The sequence below is a fragment of the Buceros rhinoceros genome, unplaced genomic scaffold (assembly GCF_000710305.1).
Source record: "Buceros rhinoceros silvestris isolate BGI_N320 unplaced genomic scaffold, ASM71030v1 scaffold1100, whole genome shotgun sequence".
NCBI classification, from domain to species: domain Eukaryota; kingdom Metazoa; phylum Chordata; class Aves; order Bucerotiformes; family Bucerotidae; genus Buceros; species Buceros rhinoceros.
The window spans coordinates 4,531-27,571 of NW_010388787.1; the positions used below are offsets into that span (position 1 = coordinate 4,531).

A 23,041-nucleotide genomic window follows, 5' to 3' on the forward strand; every position below is an offset into this window, starting at 1 on the left:
AAAACATTAGTAAACATCTTTGCACTGCTCTTAAAGCACAATAACTAAGGGATGAAAAAAATGATCTAAGCACTTCTTAAATTTTACTTTTGCTAAAGAATCCTCTGTGTAAAAACACCTTAAAATTAAAAAGGGGTCACAATGTGTGAAACAGCCACAGGATTCCAGTAATTCTGGTCATTCTAGTCATTGATAGCAGTGGCTATCAATAAAGTCATTCTGCCATTATGTATTTGAAAGTGTGTTTATGGATTTCACAGTTTGTTATCAGTACGTTGATAATGTGCAGATAGATGCTGACTTCCTTTACAAGGCATCTGTTTACACAGAACTGACCGAAAGGATTCTGTATTGTCTGACAGCACTATTCTCACTTAAAAATAAGACATAGTTGCCTATGAAGTCAAGACCTTTTTCTTTGGGTTCTCAAACAACTTTTTCTTTGGATTATCAACAAACTTTTGTACAGAAATCCTTCTCTTGTTCTCATTTTACAATTTTCAAAGTCCAAGTAAATGCCCTTCAGGAGGAGTCAACTGCCATCTTTCAGTCCTTTGACAATCAAAGTTAAATCAGTATTAACCCCGAGTGCTATCTTAAGCACTACAAAGTATGGAGGACAACACCTCCTCAAAATGGGTTAAGTCGAATTCCTGTTCCTAGCGGTGAAAAGGGATTCACTTTGGCCCACATCAAAGCATCATTCAGTGAAATAGCAGATTTTCCATCTTCAAGGAAGAACACGGGACCCTGTACAGCAAGAGTGTTTGGGGAGGGAAAGAAAAAGAAAGTACAGATGTCTTGTGTAAAGGCTCTCACAACAGAAAGCAATTTTGGTTTATCCAAGAAGATGAAAACCTGATTGACAACTATCATCTACATTCGTACAAAAATTGTACCCCACCAACTTAAAGCTTTGATAGTAATAACACCTTACAAATTGAATAAACTTGTTATGTTTCGAAATCTGAAGCCCCGACATCTCAGAATCCTTAAATTTTTAGTTAAAATTTTTCATTTTAATAATTGTGGTATTTTATATTTTTTTTGTCAATTATTCCAGAGTTAAATTTAGCCTGAAATAGAAACTGATGTAACAAGGCTTTTTCCTTCAGAATACTGTATGTATTTCATTGTGACTATCGTTATCTGTACTGGTCTATGTCTTTCGTCATCTACAAAAAACCCAAAACGATGCCTCCATAATTTTTTTTTTAAAACATGGAATCTACACACAGTCTACAGAATTTTGAATGTTCACTCTGAAAAAGACAAAATACTAATTTATCTGTTGAAGACCTATTTTCTATTTCTTCATTTGACAAAACATGGTCTCAAAGCCACAATTTAAGTGCTGCCTGGGTTATGCCCTGAACTTGCTGTTTAAAACTTGTAAACCCACCCAGCTGAGCTACTAAACCTGAGTCTTAACTAAGTGAGCTGATCTGCGTGCCTAAAGCAATGACTCCTAATGTTCGCTAATCCAGAAATAAGGGTATTGAGGATGACAAGCTGGTGACACCGCATTTACTATTCCTGTTGAATGGAACGTAACAACAGCATCTGTAGGTGGCTGTTAGCAAGTGTTGAGGGTATAGCCCCAGGCAGACACCACTGGTCTAAGGTGGAAATGTTGGCAGCAATTTTTTTAGACTTGACGGTGTACAGTTGTGACTTGTTTGCATCAAAAATCCCCCTAGCACTTTGCAATCTCCAATTTCTGGTGTAAGGCTATGCCTCTTAATCCCCGATCAACCTTGTTACTCTTTGGGCTGGCATCTTGCACTGGGCAGAGGAAAAAGACTCATGCCCCATAGAAAAGAATAAATTCAGGCTGAGGCACAGTCTGCAGACAGGAGCCTGAGAGTCTCTGTCAATCTTCAGGCTCTGACAAGTTTCCGTTTACGGAAGTAACATGTACCAAAGGACTAGTATAAGTGATGAATAACTATATTTGATTATTTAGCCTTCTAATATCTGACTTTAATTAATAATGAATTACAAGTTTTATAGTATGTATTTACATAATGATAAATACTAACCGCGTGATAATGTTAGTAGGTGGCTGAAGATAAATAATTTCATGGTTTTTTATTCAGGCTCTGGTGAGGTAGTAGGCAATAAGTTACATGCACTTTAGAATAACATTTGGCAAAGGAAATCTGTCTTTCCCATGGAGATTAAAAAGTTCTGGATTGAGAAACTGGACAATTATTTGATTGGGCAATTCTTTATATAGCTTTTCTCATTACAGTAGATGTCAGCACTTGCCCTCTTTAACTTCTGCTACTATGACAATAGGGAAAACATTTTTCCTCCCCAGTGATGGGAGGGACCTTACATTTACGGCAATCTCATAACTAGTCTATGCTGGAGAAAGAACAGTGCAGCTCTCTGAGACCGTACCTGTATCCGTAGCCCCGTCAAACAAGAGATGTGAACATCTGAATGACTAGGGAGGTTTGATCCAGTGACATAGTCCGGCCCAACCATTCCTTTCAGAGGCTCCTCTTGCATTCGCGATACAAGCATTGAATACACTGTTCTCTGCGATTCAGATGGCGGGGTGCACGGCAATTCATCAGTAGGTCTATCGACAAAAGACACTTGTTTCAAATAATGAATGCCTTTTAACTTGTGTTAGAAATTAAGAGCCACAAAATGCTGATTTTTTACAGTCATAGTCAGATTTTACAAAGGAAATAAATACTGTATTTACAACTAACAGTTAAATACTAATAGTCTCATTCATGGTAATTTTTTGTTTTTCCACCTACTTGTTAAATTGAGTACAAGCTCTCCATGCATCTAGTTCCTCAGAAAGTTGTTCGATTTTCAAAGGTACAGATACTTCCCGTCTTTTTAAAAGCTGACTGAGAAGAAATGCAAGTAGTTAAAGTCCAAATTAATTCTAACAATATTTTCTTAAAAGAAAAACAAGCTAGACAGTAGTCACATAAAACTTCGATTGGATATGGAAATAACTTTATGGAAATAAACTGATCCTTCACAATAATCACTACAGAAAATAAACTTAGAAATGCTAAATTACTAGATATAAAAGTATACCATTTCATTTAAGTTTTATTTTAATTATCCCTATTTACACCTTCTTATTTAAGCTTGTCATTAATAGCTCTATTTTTTTTTAGTTCAAGGCTGTTCTATATATTTTAAGGCTATATGCATTCTTACTTCTTAATAAAGTCAACTTTAGTAAAATTAACGACCCAGTTTGCCTATATATGGCAGACATGACAAAAATACAGTTAGAGTAATATAGTTCAATACATGGTGTGGGATAGCCTTGTTTCACCTGCTTAATTGCACAAAACAGTTTCAAACGCTTGCAGTGGGTGCATCTTTTTATTTACCAAAATATAATACAAGTAACAGTTACTACCTGACCTAATTCAGCAAACTTCCATTTGTGTTGGGATGCCTTAAAAAATTCCAGCTTAAGCATGTAAGTGTCCAGTTTAAGATGTGCTGGAATCTAAAAGTCTGTGAGTCCTGAAAGTATTGGGCAATCTGAGAAAAAATTGTTCTGTGGTCCTTTAAATCCCAGGAAAACTTAAGGCTTGACAGCTAGTGTAACACAAACTGAGTCTCAAAGATGGCTTGTTACTACTCTAATAATTTCCGTATCAGAACAGTCCTTCTGTAAAACTTATATTTCATCTTGTTTTCCATACGTAAGTCTGGTGGCTCAGAAAAGAAAAAAAAACAAAATAGTCCTTCTCCCTTTTCCCAGTCCTCTCAGCAAGTTTCAGAGATGGGGATAGCTAAGAGGAAAGGAATGCTGTCAAGACATCTGATGGAGAGGAGTCGAAGAAACACACAGTTCTAGGACAGCTTAAATTTATTTTGTTTAATTATCCTTGGTAGGCAATTCAGGTTAATTAGTAGGAAAGCTCCCAGTTCTAGTAAGGTGTGAAAGGATTGGCCAACATAAAAGCAACATTTATTCTGGAAGAGATAAATAAGCTGAAACTGTTAGCAAAGCCACAGCAGTCAGTAAGAGCAGCTAGTGGAGCAGTAACAACTAGCACATGTCAACACAGCTTGCAGTATGAAATCTGACATCTTGGAGCTGACCTTGCTACCCCAGCAAGTCAGGTGACAAAACCAAAAGGATCCAACAGTCCCAAATTGTGAGGGATAAATGGAAATAAATCAGCTGGATAGTAGTATCGTTACCGAACCAGACAGGAAGAATAAACAATCGTAGTTATACTCTGAGGAAGGAAAACTATTGCATGTCAGCCTATTTTATTTACCAGATAAGATAAAGATTATTATTCTTAATCTTTCTCCTTTCAAGTCCAAGTTGGTTGGTTCAAGTCCAAGTGGGATGAGTGGGGTCAGGTCAAATCAAGCGTACCAAGTGAAATCAAGTGGGTCAGGTTTAGTAGGGACAAGAGCATTGAACCAAGCTGGACTGGGTTGGGTAAAGTCAAGTCTAGTCAAGTTAAGAGGGTCAGGTAAAGTCAAGACAACTCCAGTCACATCAAGTGGGCCAAGCTGGGTCACATGAAGTGGGTGAGGTAAAGTCAAGTCAACTGGATCAGGCTTAGCTAGTTCAAGTCAGTCAAGTCAGTTGAGTCAGGATAACCTGGTTTATATCATTCAAGTCTGGACAGATGGGTGTAGTCAGGTCAGGTAAAGTCAGGGGACTGGTTGGGACTGAGCTGGGCCAAGTGGGCTGGACCAGACCAGGTCAGATCAAGCGGTCCAGTTCAAGTGTATTAATGCCTGGGCATATTAGCTCACTGAGTAATAGAAGGTCAAGTCAGCTTCCTTGGTTGGAATTGAACTGGTGCCCAGTCATGAACTCTCGAGGCTTATCCTTGCTACTAAACCAGTCTTGGCAAACAGATACAAAATTAGGACTGTTACTGTCAACATATAATCATGCATGGAGGGAATGTCAAATACTCATCTACTTGTAAAAACTATTTTTCTTACATAAATAAGAGTTTGTCTGAGATCCTGGATTCACAACTTGTTGCATTACCTTAGAAACTTACATGTGTATAATGCATAATGGAAGTAAAGAAGGTTCGCTGTGCAGGCATGGGCATACCCTTGTAACTTTGAAAGAGAACTGGTAACTTTTGGCGGGGGGGAGGGGGAGCAGGGAAGAAATGGGGACAATGTGTCGCAGACATCACACTATGGACCGAGATTTCTCAGTGCTAACTGGTATCATAATATTACCTTGTATATTCATAAAGTGCAGGTACAATGCTGTTGTACTGTCTTCTGATAGCAAGTAAAGCACCAGTGTAACCACACAAAATCAGCAACTCATTCCGAAATCTATAAATGGACAAGTATTAATCATGAACAATAATTTGCATTTGCAAAAGCATTAAAACAAACTCACACTCAAATTATAATTTTAAAACCTAGTTTATCCATCCATCTTTTGTGGAGAATATACATTTGCTGATTAAGCTTACTTTCCATGTGATGTAATCGTTAAAAGAATCCCTAATTGATCTCAATTATTAAATTTCAAATAGTATGTACAACACAGTTATTAAGCACAAGCATGTAAAGTTACAAAAACAACGTCACTCAGACCGTTTGATGTGATAAAATGCTAAATGTAAATAAAATTGCCTCATGCAGTAGTGTGCACTACCGTTTTGCCAAGTTTCCCCACAGGCCACAAACAAGAGATAAGCTTTTTCCTCCTAGTTTTTCACACACACACTTGTGCAGGTACCCAGGCCTAGCTTCAACCATCTGATAGAGGTGAACCACAGCTATCCAACTATTTTGGAGTTAATTCTGAGAGTGACAGCTCAAATTCTTAACACTTGGTCATAAAAAACCCGTATTACATGTGGCACCATAGCTCTTCAGGAAATTGAAACCAGAGCTGATCAAAGTGAGATTCTTCAAATGAGACCAACGTTGATTCACTCACTGTAAATGCTCAACAGAGAAAGAACCAGTAAAATATCTTCTTGCTCAACCTTGAAAATTTAGGAAAATTCCACATTCTCTTCTCCAGATGGGGAACTAGCCTGCTTGCTGAAATATTTTTGTGTCACTCTTCAGGTAAACAAAAAGTGATACTAACGGTGTGCACCTATATTTGGTTTTTTTTTATTTCAAAAGTTTCCTTTAATGAAAATTCCATTTGTATAAGTAAGGAAAATATACTCACTCACTACATTTATGCAACACTAGTCGTTCAGTACGTATGTAACTTAGAAGATCAAGATATGGACAGACTGAATCTAAAGTCCACTCTGAGCCACAAAGTTGTTCTGTTGAAAAGCAGAGACAAAAGTATCTCAAGAGGCAAGCTATATAAATGTCTCATTCTTTAAAAGGTTTCTTCATCTAAGTACCTACCTTTCACGTACTGAATGCCAATAGGGAGAGCCTTTTCAGGTTCTGTGCTTAACAGATAGTATTTTATAGTTTCAAATACATCCCCATCTGCTTGAATTGTCTCTGCCAACCGCATACATTCTTCTGCATCAGGGAGATTGCACTGGGAAAGAAAGGTTTTGTCTAAGGATTATTGTAACATTGGAATTATCTAAGATGCAGAGAAATACTGAAGTTTGCATATAACAGTAAGACCAAACTCTCTGTGAAAGACGAGTGATTGTTTGATGGACGTCCCTGCATATAATGCATATTAAGAAAGCCATCTAGATCAGAGGACAACACAGGGGGAGAAGGTTCTGTAGCTTTAATTTAAGTAGTATCAGTTTCCACTGTTAATGCTTTTGTGAACTTTTTATACTGCGTAATAGATGTGCAGTCTGTCTTACGGGAGTTGGTGGAGCAGACCCTTTTGCTGCTGAAGAGGGGAGGCGGGATTTAAGGAGATTACAGACATAAGATGTAAAGCAGTTCAGGACAGTACAGAAAGCTGATCTGTAAAGCTTGCTCTTCAGTGACGAGGAGGTTAGAAATCATACTGACAGGTAACTCTGAAGATCATAAGCTACTTCAGGAAGTAACCAGTGCCATGGAAATATTATACTCAGAGTAGAATTAAAGAACTAAAGTTCTTGTGCAATACTGAAAGTCAGCAAAGACTAAAAGAGCAAAAGGATATATAACATATAAGACTATTAGTGATAAATTCATCCTACAGATTTATTTGGCCTTAACTTTTCTGAAATTAGTAAACAAATCAATACATAACTTCTTGTTAGCATTCAAGTAAATTCTTTTTCATTGTACCTTTTCATGCAGATCATTTATTTCTGCTATGCATCCAGGATAAAAAGCACAAAGTTTTACTAACTGCAGTTTATTGTCGGGAATCATCATAAGAAGATCGGCTGCTAAATCCCTGCACAAACAAAAGATGACATGTAGTTACTCTTGATGGTTTGTAATAGGAGGAAACTTTGTTTTCTATTTTACATTCCTTTTATAAAGAAGAGTTTACTGAAAAAAACTACGGTTTTCAGAGACTAACCTCTAAGACTATTTTGGTGCAGTAAATGAGGCTTAATCTATGGAACTTTTTTGGAAGTCGTGCTAATTTTCTGTTGCTTTAGTTGGTTCAATTAAACAGCTGTGCAACCTTATACCATCAGAACCATCTCAAAGTGAGATGGAAGAATAATGTGAGCAGGGATGGGAAGGAACAGTAGAAGCTATCCAATTTAAAGGAAGGAGGGATCTTAATGTTGTTCTGTGTCATGAAACCATCATCAAGCTTTCAGGCTTCTCAAGCTCCGTGACATCAGCATATCTTAGTCATCCAGAATGGCCAGTGGTTCTGTGACATTTCAAAAGAGAGAGTATACAAGAAAATGATCTGATACCTATTTTTGTCCTTCTGAAAGGAAAATTGAGTTTTAGCAAACTGACATTTCTGAAATATTCCCAACTTCTTACCATTTGCTACTTGCTCCTTAACACAACAAGCAGCTGGAGGAAACATATGGAAATATTAAGAAGTTATTTTGAAACAATTACTGTATTGAACTTTAAATAACTGATTATTGTGGTTGTTCTGTGACTCTTCTGTTCCTGCAGACATCATTTCTGTGACCAAGACTGACTTGATTTTGTAAAGCAAAAACTCTGACAGAGTACCTCTGGATTTTCAGAAAGTCGTCCTTGGCTTAAAATTTTCAAGTAAGCTACTGTCTAATATTTGCAACTGCCTTCTGTCCCACTTTCAAGTATTGAGCACAATTGAAAAATTAGAACGCTTAGTTTAAGCTTTTTTTTTAACATTAGTAACATCACATGCTTTGCAAATCTCTCTTTCTATAAATGAGAAAAATACCTGTATCCGAGTGAGGGAAAGCTAAAAGGAAGACATTGAAAGAGTAATGAATAAAACTTTGTTTTGTATTCTTATTTTACAGAGGAAAATCTAATATAAAATAATTAAAATACAAATCTAAGGGTCAGGTTAACTAACAACAAAAAATGGCTTTTGGCAACCTAGAGAAGCTAATGCCAAAAGGTGTTTGGAAAAATCTGTTATACTATTACCATGCAATAGCCACTTTTTCAAGTTACAGAAAGGTTCTTTCCCAATATATTCACATATTTCACAAGTTCTTAAACTATTTTCAAAATCAGTTACTCACATGTACTCATCTTCATAGGCAATTTAAACATTTTTTCAAGTGATTAGAAATTGCTCAGCCAAAAAACTGAAATCAAGTGTTTGTCTAAAAAAATCCTAAGCAGCTCTCATATAATGGCCTACAAATTGTGTGACTTCAAATGGTTTTTTTTAAGAATTAAACTGAAATCACTGTCAGTATAAAGAAAAAATGCTGCAGAATTCAGTATCTCAAGTAAAATACTACTAGCTTTCTGAATAGAAGAATGTTGCTTTTAACAGTATTTAGGCGCTAAACACCAATAAAATGAAAACAATGTTTTTAAACACTCTCACTTTTCCCAAGGCTGTAGATTTGGAAAGATGGGGAAGGGCACAAACATTTAGTTTTGACTTTGTTGTTTTGATTTTATATTTTAGAGCACTTAAAAAAAAAATCAAACTCAACCTAACATTCCACCAATAACTGACTTAATAATTAAGCCATCAAGGTCCTTGAGGCATCTGCAATTAAGTGTGTTTCTACAAAGAAATGTTTCCAGCTGATGGCTATCCCTAAGCATAACAGCCAGTGAAAATGAAAAGAGAGCCCTTCAAATATCAGAGGCCCTTGAACTCCAGCTCCCCCACTCAGGAGCTTATACATGCAGTGGACCAACGGGTATTATGGTGTGCCAGTAACTCCTGAAGAAATTCAAGAATTGCTGATATTTTCCTACAGAATAGAAAAATATGCTGTAGTGGCTGCAAATCAGAATCCAGGATTGCAGGGTGTAGCTGTAATAGGTTTTCAGTATAGCATATGAAACCCACTGACAAATCCAGATGTATACTTGGGCAATATGCAGTACACCAACCTAAAACTATATCATGTATACCCGTGCAGCCATCAGTGTACACGTCGTAAGTTTGCAGAAATTTTATATACATACAGATAATGCCATACTATATAAGTACTTGTTGCAGCACTGAGATCAAAACAAGCTTTTGTTATGGAACAGGAACAAATACACACTGTTTTCCTTAACTCCATGTTCGGTACTTCCTGCTAGAGGCTACATAAACATCACTCTTCACAGTGAAGGAGGGAGATCAGAGAAAGAGCTTCAGAGACTTTAAAAACTGCAGGAATTGCCAGAACAACCCTGTTAGAACTGGTGCAATGCAGACATGCTAAATCATTGCAAAACCAGAGCAGCAAGTCATCCATTTCTTATTTTATCTTCTTCTACAATGCTTCATTGTCTTCTTAAGGAAGACTAAATGCTCTGTAGAGAGGAGTTCCACTATGTTTCCCTTAGGCTACTTCTAGATACTTAAGCAAATAAAAACTGTAGCAGAAAAACTGATGCTTAATTGCAATTATCTGTTTAAGCACATTTTCCATGAAATATTAATTCTGAAACACCTGTACAGCTGCCAAATATACTTAGGAACATTTTCTGCTTTTCATTGGTAGACAAAAAACAGGCTAAAACTGTATCCTTAAAAGTAAAACCACTACAAGGAGGAAAAGAAAATTTAGCAGAGATAAAGTTTCCCCTGTATACAACTCAGAAATATAAACTTGCTTCTGCACAATGAAATAGTACACCTGTGTCATCCTTGTCAGCTGTCCAGGATTCCCAAGACCAATGTAAAATAATTCCTCAGCCTCTTAGGTTTTTATATTTTTTGAGCAGGGACTTAAAAATCACTTCACAGATCCGACTTAAGCTTTTGCTCCATTTGGCTTTGTAATCAATTCTAGCCTTACTTTGAAGCAGTCATGTTTACTCAGTACAGACTAGGACTTATTATGCTACCTATTGCCCAAGCACCTAGGTTTTTTGTAGAGGGTTTCATTCTCTGTTTGACAATGACTCTTCTCTCATTTACAACACATGCATAATGTATTTTGAGATTGAAGCAGATGACTTGCATGCCCTGTACTTCAAAGGTCTAATACAGCCATTCTTACTCAAGCACCAATTCTTATTCTACCTACCCAGGGTGGTTTGAAGTCTACAGAAGTTTCAGAATGAAACACCTTTATCATTTCATCAGAGAGGGGAGGGAAAAAAAACCTTCTTTGGATTAAGAAATTCTTACCATGTTGTTACTGTCATACATTTTCTTGCTAGTAATTCTAGGGCATAATGTGTTGCTTGTGCTGCACTTTCTCCTAAGACAGTACCCACACTGATTGCCAACTCCAGTTCATTTCCACGAATCAGGTTTGCCATCGCAAGCTTGCTCAATGAAAAAATTATATCATTAAGGGACAGAAGCATTTTGGGGGATTCACCACATTGAGCATATGACATTCATTTATGTGAATGCTTTTTACAGAAGGACAAAATATGCATTAATTAAAGCAACTTTATATATAATTTGGGTCTCTTTAATGAGTAGATAATTGTGCACTACGTGTTAATCAGTTTTCAAATAACCAAATAAATTTTCTTTAGCAGAATCTTCCTTTATTCAACCAAAGAGATTACACAAATATCATACCTAAAAAGCGTGACAATAGTTCCTTCTAGTCTTAAGTAAGGACACTAGCTTTCAGAGTACATATTTCTCCTCTTTTGATGAAAAGACACTTTAACAGAAACCAAAAACCAACAACCCAAAAAACCAAAACAGGTAGGACTCTCCTCTTCTTACCCTGCTCACTGCATGGGGGTTGTACTAGTTGACCTTTAAAGCTCCCTTCCAACTCAAACCATTCTGTGATAAGATCATGTTGAATCAGCAAGAACAAACTCCATACAGAATGAGAAAAAGGAAAAATTTGTAAAACTACAAACAAAATGAAAAATCTAGTAAAAAGTTTCCCACACGTCAGCCCTATTTTTGACCTGAGGGGTACGGTTTTTTCCTATTTAATTCATCATCTAGATTGCAAATTCTTCAAGGCAGAGGTTGCATCTTTTGTAGCACAATGAAGTTCCAGATCTGAATGGGTCTTTTGAGTCATCATAAACAGTAAATGGTAATCCTTATGTGTATATGTATATACATAGGGTACTTAGGTACCTTATATTTTCTAACATAACAAGATACTGCATATATAAAAATATGAATGAATAATAACATACTACTTTCTGTGCATGAGAGAAATCTTGAATCAGAGGAGTTTTGCTACTAACTACTGTAAGGATCCCACAGTCTATGTAAATATATTCAAAGCAAATACCAAGTATAAGTAATACATTTTAGAATGTGGCACAAACATTTTAAAGAACAGTTAACATGGAGATGTGAAAAGGAAGTCAATGTTGGCCTTTACATAGTTAGCAAGAAAAAAAAAATTACCTCTATATTTTCAACAGCCAGATGGCAACATGCTGCAAGCACTGCATGGCCATCCTGGAAATACCATTCTGCCAGTTCCTTACTGACCTTGTGCAGGAGCCTGCAAGAACAAAACATGAATTCCGAAAGGTGATTTAAAGGTTGGAGTTCTTTGCCTCTTAATTTATGTACAAGTCACCGCATTTGCTTCTGTACCCTAGAATTTCTGTATTTGACATACAGATCATGACACCACTAGCTTTCAAAGAGCAATCCGTTTGAGCTCCATCCACCACTTTTCTTGGTGCCTATTCAGGTGGGTCAGTTTCACAAATTCTGCATCAGTATGAAATGTCTTTTCAGAATGACAGAAAGAAAATAAAATATTTGGATATTCATTCTGTACCTGTGAACTCTGCACAAATATCTCTCTGATTACTCAAAATTTGGACATGTAAATGAATTAACTATACAGTCTCCAAGCTACTTTTGTTACTACACATACAACTTGATGATGTAATTCAGGTTTTTGAGCGCTGCTCTAAACAAGGAAAGATGTGTGGTTTCTTTTATGGTCACATACAATGAAAATATGGCCGTTAGTGTTCATCATCAGAAACTTCACTGATGAAAACAGCGAAGCTTCAGGAGGATAAGATACATAAAACACAGATACTTGTTAATTTAAATCTTTTTTTATTACCAAAAGTTCTGAGTTAATATGCTACATATTTAAACATATTTAAGTGCATAGGAATACACCTTAAATATCAAGCGAATGAAAAGGGTATCTATAATTATAATACATACATATGAAAAATCCATTTGGTGCCAGGAGGCACAGTAGGGGAATTATTCAGTGTAGCATCAGTTAGTAACTCTATCAACTAAGTACTAGAAGATGTAATATTCTGTTGTCAAATTCTACATTGCTGATGACAAACTAAATTACTAAGGTTTATCTCCCTTGATGACTTTACATTCTGCACTAAAATGAGGCTTTAGATATAAACCAGAACAACTTACTCATTATAATCATCTGTACTGTTTCCGTCAGAATTTGAAGAGCCACGTGTTGTGGAGAGTGGTGACATCTGTATATTTCCCTCACAAGCAGCCTGTAAATGAATAAAAAAAATGATTAATGCACCAATCATACTGAACATGAACACGAATGATTTTTCAACAACAAAAAATAATCTAAGATCAATAAAAACCCTTCTCAAGTGCAATTACAGCAAAGGAAATCTTTAAAGCAATTGTTTTATTCAGCCATACAAGAAATTCTGAAGAAGCAAGAGACCTCTGCCTTCCTATGCAATCGTACAGGATTCTTCCAGCATCTGAATACATTTAAAGTGGACAGTGAGGGCAACAACCTTGATTTTTACAGTCCAAGGAGCAAGTGGCTGTGAGTGACGTCATAGATGGCATACCAGCAAATCTGGAAAGGCTTATATAGTGGCATAAGCGGAACTTCTTTCGTGTCTAGCAATAAATAATTTCTAACATTAAATGAGAAGAGATCAGTGTGGTTTAAGAGGAAATTCTTTTATGTCCTGTAAGGTGTAGCTGGGATAACAACATTAAAACTCAGGGCTCAGTTAGAAAGAAAGTTCACTTGTTATATTGCTTAATATTATCTGATTAAACCTTTGAGACAAAGACTATTCTATGAATTGTAATAAAGACAACCCCTGCAATGTCTCTCTTACAAGAAAAATGGAAATCTTGCTAAAGTTTTAAGGTGCTTTATGGTTCAAATATTGTAACTTGTTAAATTTAACTATGCTTCGAAGTTTCATTCTGTGGACTATTCAGCTACTATTGGAAGAACAGTAGCATACAGGTAAATGATTTCCAAAGGGCAAATTCACGTTCATTGAACATTCAAGGACAGGTATACATGAGAGAACGTACAAGGAACAAATCTTGACTGTTTAACAAATGATGTTAAGTATGCATAAATTACTCAAAAAGAATAAAGGAACAGCGAGATAGAGTGAAAGAAAGTATCAGTCTCACAGGTTTTGTGCACCCTTCAACTTGTGTTTACTCTAAGAAGCAGAAGAGACGCAAGTGCTTTTGGTAATTCCTTGTACTGTGTTTTGCATTAAGTATAAAGTTTGATTTCCTGTACTGATTACTACTGCAACTGAGCAGTTTCACCCAAAGATTCTATAGGAAATAGTATAAATGTAAGAGAAATCCTAAATGTCTTTGATGTTAAGGGTAACACTGACTGCTGAAAATCAGGTTAATTTTCTACTTCAACCAAAACCAAATGCATCAGTATCGGGCATTTGATTGCAATTTAGAAGAATCAGGCTTACAATCTGTAAACGTGACATACCTTTTTATGATTTCTGCATAAAAACTATTCAATACAATATGAAAGTAAAGAGTAGGTTGTCCTTACTTAGCCATTTTACAAAAGTGAACAGAGGTAGCCTTTTAAATATGCTTGTCATCTTCAGAGTTAGAAATGAATAGCTAAATACATCGCCCACACTGTTAGACTTAATAATACCTGTGCAACAAGAAGAGCCTCTTTAAGCTGGCCTCTTGAAGTAAAGAAAGAAACCAGTTTCTTCACATCTCCAATAGCTATACAGTATGGGATGACATCATCATTTTCTTCCTGAATTAACTGATCAGCTCTCCTAATTAAACAAATCAATAAATAAACAAGAAAGATCGACGTACATAATTGGTTACTAAACTTATCTCTGCGGTATAGGTGTTAGATGAAGCTATGTAAAGATCATCATCAGAAACCCATCTGCCTTTCCAGTCCTCAGAAGACTTGCAAACTGTGGATACTGCCCTAAAAAGTTTCCAATTAGAGAATTTATGCTCAACACTTTAACTTGGTTCCCGTACACAAAAATCATTGCTGAAATCCTCCACAGTTCCACTCCAAAAGTTACTGAACAAAATGTAACATCATTAAAATGCTGTAACAAAAGCCAAGTACAACTGTTACTAGTATCCATCCTTGCTACTTGTCTGTGTCCTTTTATGCACAGAAGCTGCAATTCAGCACCATATTTTTATTACCTTACCTTTGCACTAACTTCCTCCAATATTTCATCGATACACCAGGGGCAACAGAGAGAGCTTTGTCCCACTAGAAGAAAGCAGCAATACCTTTAACATTCTCATTTTGTTTTGAGAAACAGCTCTATTTTTAACTAGATCCACGTTTCTTCCATTAAAAATAAATTTGTCAAGAGGTTAAATAAGAAATGAGCTATGCAAGAGACTGCATATGTTAAAAATAAATGAATTGTAGCAAGATCAGTCTTTCTGGCCTTGTGACCCATTTTGTTGCTACCCCTCTTTGCTAGGAGAGCTGGTTGTCAGAAACCTTCGTATTTTATTGTTCTTCAATAATGTTCTGATATTTTACCTCTCCAAGTTCTACCATTAGTTCACAGTATCGCTGAATTTGTCCTAATCTTAAATGAATTTCTGCAGCTTCTTTAAGCCTCTCCTCTTTGCTTGGTGCACCAATACCACCTCCGAACTTGGACATTTTTACCGTTGTCAGTTCTTGTGCCGTGGACTGAGGGGAGAAAAAATAAAGATGAAAAAAAGAAAGTTTAAAAAATAGTACAGTCTTCTGTGATGAAAACAACTTTTCTTAAGAATGAACTAATATCAAACATTACAACAGAATATAAAGAATATCATTTAAGAAAAAAATCCTTTTGAGAAAAGGTTAATTGGAAGAGTTTACAATGACATCAGAGTGAATTATTTATATTGTTGAAGTAACTGTTTTAGTGTTTTTTGCACACATACTTTCCCTCAATTATCTTCTTTTAGTATCTTTTATGTATTTTTTTATTCTCAACCATTTTATTATATGTAACAGCAATTCATCCAGATGTCCATCATAAAAATCTTGTTATTTTTGAAATTTAAAAAAAATATTTGTGACCATAAACCATACAGAGTTGAAAATTGTACTTACTATGATGTCCACGTAAAGAATCAATAAAGACAACAGTCTCAACCTGTGTCCTGATCTGTCATATTCCATTAACCTTATGACCAATAAATGATTAATATTCCCAACCAGTGCAATTTTCATATTAGCTGAAGAGATAAGACTAAATTTCTCCACCTGGCAGAATTTGAGAAACAAGCTGCAACAGGATCACATTTAACAATAACAAAAGAAAAAAGGGGGGGGAGGGGGAAGGTAAGGCAAAGGAAGCTTCACATTTCAAGAATTCTCAGTTTGTCATCAATGCACGTGAGATGATATTTGGCTATTCATGGCTTTACAACACCATATATGGAGGATGGAAACCAAATTCTGAACAATCTTCACCAAAGTAAATTGCACTGTAGACCAATGGCAGCTGCTGAGAAAGGGAAAGGATCTGTTTTTTTAAACTGTTACTTTTTTACTTGCACCTCTATCTTCTTTAGCGATTAATGCTGAAGCCTCCAATGTATCCTCTCTGTTTGCTACAAACAGAAAAAGCACACATGCTCTATGCCCCCACTCCGTCCTGAAATGTCTTGGTGCTTCAATGCCATTATCCAGTTTCCTAAAGAAAAATATTACCACACATACACAAGCAGCATTACCCTACTCCTACTTTCACTTAAAGCTCTCAAGCAAGATTTTGAGTCAGCAAATTGGGGTCAAGATGCTTTATATTAATGTGAACATTTAATCCACATCCGCAGAATGATCAGCAATTACTGTAGTTACTCTAGGTCACCCAAGTTATAAATGCATGAAATCATGTTGCAGGAATAAACATACTGCTTGCACTACGTGAGTCAAGAATTAATGCTTTCTTCTCAGGCTAACTGGCTGAGAAAACTGTCTTTTGGATACACACACACACGGCTTCCTAGTATTAGGAGAGCAGCTGCTATCATTACAGTTAACATCACCAATAAAAAAACTCCATCACTTAAGAGTCTTAAGATTTTGCAAAAGAGACAAGCTGCAACAACAAACGCTCCTGGGGGAGGACAGTGAGGAGTTATGCATTTCCTGATCCACAACAATAGATAATCTTTCCTCTATTTCCAACCCAGTCATTAGAGCATGGGATTCTTTAGTATCTCTAAGTCCCTGACAGAACCATGTATCCCCATATTCTGCACAAATTGCATGCCTGGTTGCATATTCATGTATGCAACCACTAATAAAATTATGGCCTAGTACTTGAATTTCACATTCACATCTGCATCGCTATTCAGCTGCATTATCTATATTAATGACGGGTCCTCGTTTTTCCAGTCCTTTTTCTAGACAGGTACAGAGCATATTTCTGCTGACTCTCCTCCATTTTCAGACTTAATTTCCCTGTCCCTGCAACTGAACATAACTACAAACTTCCTGTTTATACGACCAAATAATTTGACTTTATTGAATATAAAAGTACAGCGTATATATACTAGGGAAGACAAACTCGCTTCATAGCTCAAGCTGTAGTGATGCTTGCTTTGCAATTTCTTTGCATTATTTTCAAAACTGCTTCTAGTTAATAGCTTTCTAGTTAATAGCTGTAACCTAGCATTTTAACACTGAGTATGCTTGAAGTCTCACAGACTTCTGCTAGAACAATAGCATGCAGCTACTAATATTGCACAGAGAACTGATATTGCATAAATATCTTTGGACATTAAATAAACTGACGCTTTTGTACTGCATTGAATGTTATTTTTAAAGACTGAAATACTACATGGATTAACAACAATTTTCACAATCTATTTATGCTTCACTTACCATTCTAAATCTAACGAGATGTTTCATATGCATAATTCCTTTGCAGTAGTTTTGAGGAAGCAAACTGTCATCCTGTCCTTTTATTACAGCAACCAAATCCCATAAATTTTTGCTGCCTCCTGGAGGCTAAAATTGTTAGAGAAGAAAAGAGTTGTATTACAGTAATGTTCAGGAAATAAACTTGAACTTATAAAACATTGGAAAAAATTTGTCAGTCAATTCCAAGAAATACTATGTCAGACCATTTCAGTATTAGAAGTTTTACTATGAAGACACGAATTAGTTCAAGCTACTACAATTCCTTCACACTTCTTGAAGGCTGTGAAGATAAAAGATCCATGAACCCAAGTACCTGGTTATGTGTTGACATACTGGAGGGCTCACCATTAGAGTTTTCCCTTCTGCTCCCGAAGGAATACGAGCTATCTGGTGGCTATTGCTGGCATAAAACAAAATTCAGCTGCTGGAGCTGGCCCAATACTCGTTTACCATTTTCTGTTAAGCAAAGGCATGGGCCAGGAAAACAAAAAACCAACCAACCAAACCAATCTTCAAGGCTCGACTACCACAATCTGGCTTACTGTCTTAATATTAAATCTTAAAACAGGCACACATGGTATAACTGCATATGCACAAAATCTTGCGGGCCATTAAGGGAATTTTTAAAATACATTTAAAGCATTTTTATTGGTCTAACATTTGAATCAATCCTTCTGTAGAACTAGGACAATGATTTAACATTGAACAAGGTCTAGAAGAGAGTGAGTATTTAAAAGTTTTCTAAAAAAAAATCATTAAACTTTTGACCTGAGGAGCTTTTCTAAGAATAACAGGATTACGTGTTTAGAAGTCTAATTATTTCTGAGCTGGTAAAAAGCAGAAGATCCTACTAAAAAATAAAAAAAGAAAAGAGATGATTCCCTCTTTTTTCAGTCCCTCAAAGCTCTTACTCGACTCCCCATAGTTTAAGCACAACACTATTTTTGGGACACAAAAAGCACTGTACACAGCTATCAAAAAGAGGGTTTTTTCTTTGAAAATTCTAATGTTCTTGCAACAGTTTTAGTCTTGAATCAACTTGGGACATCAAATTTTATAACTTCTGTAAAACTAGGAATTCCACGACAAATATATTTTTAATAAAACAGGATGTTTGAAAATTTGTAATTGAGGCAGTTTGTTTCAGCATTTCTAAATCATGCACTTCAATTTTGCTAGAAATCACAAGTATTTTGGGTGAACTAGGTCTTTGTAGGTGTGTATATTGACTTATATTACAACAGCGCTTGACACAAGCTGTAACTCCAGATCATTTTTGTCCTTGTTCTACCTCAAGTTCAGCTTGTGTGCAAGGACCCAGAGGTTTATGTTTTTAACTCAATGGCCCAGAAAGGCTGCAGTGAGTTATAGGAAATCCTACTGTGCAATGGAGCAAAGGCAATAGGTGGGTACTGAGCCATCCAGATCTACAGCTCCTAGAAGGCACTACAGCGTTTTTGGCACAGGCATTCAGGCAGATCAAACCTCATCTATAGTGAGGGTGCCCCTTTGATGGGTTAAAATTAAAACCCCTAATGTAGTTTGATAAAACACATATTTTCATTTTCTTCAATAGGAAATTCTTGTCAAATCAAACCTTTCCTAAGGAAAATTACATTATCCCACCTATTTCACTTTGTGAAAAATTTATGGTTACAACTGACAAACAATTCAGTTGTGGACACTTTTACATGCAGAACTGTTAAGAGACAAAATTTATTTCTGTATATTTTCTGAGGTCCCTTTAAGAAAGGGAGGAAAAAAATGGTAGAGAAGAAATTTCAGTTTTGGAGACTGACTGCAGAAGAGAAAGTCATGCACACTGACAATATCCTTAAGTTTGCAGAATACTTACTGAAAAACATTCTGAAAACCACCTCAGTTTTTTTCCTCGAGGATTTCCTGTCAATTTTTCCAGTTCTTGTTTAATATCCCTGGAAACTTTACCACACAGTAAAGGAGGAGCTCCAGATTCCACAGCACGATCTAACACACATGAAGAATTTTACATGAAAATTAAAAAAAATCACAAGAAAAAAGAAAAAAACAGTAGTATTGTAACATACAGAAAATTAAAACAACGGTGTATATATAATTTACTTACCTGTATTACCGATAATCTCATCCCAACATCTATCTGCTAAGATATTTATTTGTAGAGGGTTTATAAGAGGTGCCAATGACCAGAGTCTCACAGTGGAGTCACGAGAGCAAGATGCCATAGTAAAGGGACGACGAGGATGACATGTTACTCCTAGTAGAGAAGGCATTTTAAAATGTAGTCAAATAATTAAGTTTATCTAATAATCAGTTTGAATAAATTATTTTATAAATTTTAAAATATTTTAAAATGCATTTTAATACAGAAATAAAGCAAAATTTTAAAATATTACCATATACATCTGCACCATGATCATAAACTGTGTCCAAACACGTTCCATCTCTTGTGTCCCAGACTTGAATTGTGTAGTCCCAACTGCCAGATATTAGAAGGTAAGGAATTTCAGGATTCCACATCAGTCCCCGTACTGGAGCTGTATGTCCACTAAGAACATTTATACAAGCATCCTGTGTATAATCCCATATTCGAACGGTACTGAAACAGGATAAAAAGGACCTATGTCCATTAAATCGCCAGCTGAAATATGATCCTCTCTCTAATTCAGCAATATTCAAAGCTTCAAATGTATCAGATTATCTACTTGCAATATGTTTATAAAAGTTGTAATACGAGAGTTTGTAGCCAATGCTCTTCATATGCGCAGTTCTGGGTCCTACAATTTAAGAAGGATGGGAAGGAACCTGAATGCATCCAGAGGAGGCCATTAAAGCTAGTGCAAGGGCTGGAAAGCATGTCCTACGAGGAGCAGCTGAGGACTTTGGGGCTTGTATAGTTTGGGAAAAAAGAGGCTGATGGCTGATCTCATTACTCCCTACAGCTTCCTGAGGAGGGCAAGTGGAAAGGGAAGTACTGAGCTCTTCCCCTTAGTATCCAGGGAGCAGATACATCAGAATGGTTCAAAGCTGTGCCAGGCAAGATTGGACTGGACATTAGGAAGCATTTCATTACCAAGAGGGTGGTCAAACACTGGAAACGGCTTCCTAGAGGGGTGGTTTATGACCCAAGCCTGTCAGCGTTTGAGTCCTTTGGACAATACCCTTAATAACATGCTTTAGCTTATGGTCAACTTCGAAGTGGTCAGGCAGTTGGACTAGATAATTGTTGTAGGTCCCTTCAACTGAAGTCTCCTCTCCCCCTACTCTGAATGTCGTTTTTATCTCATGGCAGAAGTGGATACAACACTATCTTAAACTGTGAAACTCCCACCACAATTACTCAAGTAATGAGGAAGAATTAATACCCCATTTCTCACTAATTTTTTCTTCCTTTTTAACCAAGTGAGTTTCCAACATTTCTTTTTGTTTTCAATAGCTGTTATCACTGGGTACAGTTAATTAAGCAGACTGCAGAATTAGGAAGCTAAAAGTTTAAAAGAACTTGGAAATACCATTGGAATTCTGGCTAAATTTTATTACATTATCAAATATGTTACCAAAGGTCACTCATGGCAGCAAAGCCACCTATTACAGTTTCTCCAGTGCTACAAAGGGGCAATTTGATGGCCCCTGCATCACAAGTCATGTGATCACAAGTAGAATCCACAAGTTAGAAGGCCATATTATATATTTACATATATATTGTCCTACAGCAATATGTGCTCATGTGTGACTCTTGCATATGGTTCCTATGTACTGTATAAGCCTAGGTGGTAAACAGGGCATCTGAAATAGTTCTGAGTTTGACTATGAACAGGAGTGTTACCAAGTACAATAAACTCAAAAGACTGCTTACTTTCTGTGTTAACTGGGACTAAGTTATTCAACAATCCCCATCCCTCAAAGTGAAAGCGTGACTGTATTCTGGAAATCCTCTGTAATCAAGTCTCATTGCATAGCCAGGATTGTTAATAAAATCAGAATATTATAATACCTCATAATGACACTACAACAGAATTCTGGATTCACTACTTCTTGCTCATATGAATCAGAGAGGATTTACACATAAGAAGTTTGTGGCCAAGTTCATTTACGAATAATTACACTATGAACTAACAGATTTAGCTGCAAGCATACACATCTAATGAATGATATCAGGGAAAGTAATAGAAGCCAATACTCCAAATTTGTAATCCTTTGCAAAAATGTTTCTATACTAAAAAGGAAAGTGGCAGGAAAGTGGCTTAGAATCATAGAAAAATCCTTCCTCCTGCTTACCATAGACTGATGTGCTCTCCCGCAAAAAATGTCATTGAAACCAACAAAACAGAAGTACCTAGCACTCATTAAAAATCTCCACAAATTCTACTTAATTATACATTTGAAAGATATCAAATAAGAGCAGATGTTGCACCTATGTCTTTTGACATAATGTAAGCATGTGGTCCTCCTTGTATCATTCCTAGGAGTCACTGACTCTACTCTTGGGAAAGCATTTGGAAAGTTGCATTGCTACAGCAGTCGTAACAATTTTACATATTGATCCTGCTGCCCAAATACTATCTTAAGCTAACAGCAAAGCTACGAACTGAATCTGAACAAGGCAGAGATTTAAATTATTATATTATTCGCACAGTTTTCGAAGGTGTCAGCACCAGTAGAGCTAAAGATGTTAAGTTCCTCTAACAGTCCTGCTTGAGGTTTTAAAGTTTCTAATAGTTCAGGAATACACACCCATCATCAGAGCCACTGCAGAGGATTCCTTCTCTCAGAGGAGACCACCGTACATGAAACACCTTTGCAGTATGCCCTGTAAAAACTTTCAGTGGCTGATCAGAGCTGGTTGCCAAGTAGTAAACACGAACATTTTTATCCTCACAACCAGTAGCTATCATATCTCTGCAAAATAAAGACAGTAAAATCCTCGGTCACAGGGATCATTACAAGTACTTATATTTTTTTAGTTTAAAAATAAATATAATGCGTATTTTACTTTCAAAAGTAGCATATTTTTGCTTTTCCTTTGTCTCTTTATGATGTAATTATTGATAATGCATTTAAATATACTAAATCAGAAAAAAGAAAGTAAAGATCCATTAGCTGCAATAGGGAATATGCATTAATGCACTAGAGTCTGACCAAGCACCCAACACATAACTATTCACAGACTGAATTACTGTATAACTGGTTTTTTTGACAAAAAGATCTCATGTTATTAGGAATTATCTGCAAAACTAATATATATCACAGCATATTTAGTTGCCTGATATATCTTCAGCCTAGCAGTCATTAAAAGGAAGCCAACCTAAACCCCTCTTTCCTGGTATTGAACATCTGCTTTTTTCCCCCCCTCATGCAGAGAGATTTTTGGGTTTTTTTCTCTTATCAGTAGGGAA

At 36.3% G+C, this 23,041-nt stretch overlaps 1 protein-coding gene across 2 annotated transcripts in view; it reads right to left on the reverse strand.

The window, feature by feature from the left end:
- Positions 1–630: 630 nt before the first annotated feature.
- Positions 631–23,041, reverse strand: part of WDR17 (WD repeat domain 17) — a 47,117-nt gene continuing 24,706 nt past the window's right edge. The window contains exons 12-30 of one of the 2 annotated variants that reach the window (XM_010131201.1): positions 22,380–22,544; positions 20,042–20,244; positions 19,753–19,902; positions 19,504–19,634; positions 17,610–17,735; positions 15,261–15,416; positions 14,914–14,978; positions 14,379–14,511; positions 12,875–12,966; positions 11,870–11,969; positions 10,661–10,800; positions 8,282–8,302; positions 7,219–7,351; positions 6,373–6,514; positions 6,182–6,284; positions 5,221–5,322; positions 2,778–2,873; positions 2,407–2,590; positions 631–750 (exon numbers count right to left, since the gene is read on the reverse strand). In XM_010131201.1, the coding sequence (XP_010129503.1) occupies positions 631–750; positions 2,407–2,590; positions 2,778–2,873; positions 5,221–5,322; positions 6,182–6,284; positions 6,373–6,514; positions 7,219–7,351; positions 8,282–8,302; positions 10,661–10,800; positions 11,870–11,969; positions 12,875–12,966; positions 14,379–14,511; positions 14,914–14,978; positions 15,261–15,416; positions 17,610–17,735; positions 19,504–19,634; positions 19,753–19,902; positions 20,042–20,244; positions 22,380–22,544 (2,362 nt within the window). The remainder of the gene's footprint in view (positions 751–2,406; positions 2,591–2,777; positions 2,874–5,220; positions 5,323–6,181; positions 6,285–6,372; positions 6,515–7,218; positions 7,352–8,281; positions 8,303–10,660; positions 10,801–11,869; positions 11,970–12,874; positions 12,967–14,378; positions 14,512–14,913; positions 14,979–15,260; positions 15,417–17,609; positions 17,736–19,503; positions 19,635–19,752; positions 19,903–20,041; positions 20,245–22,379; positions 22,545–23,041) is intronic. The other variant, XM_010131210.1, reaches the window with a different exon arrangement.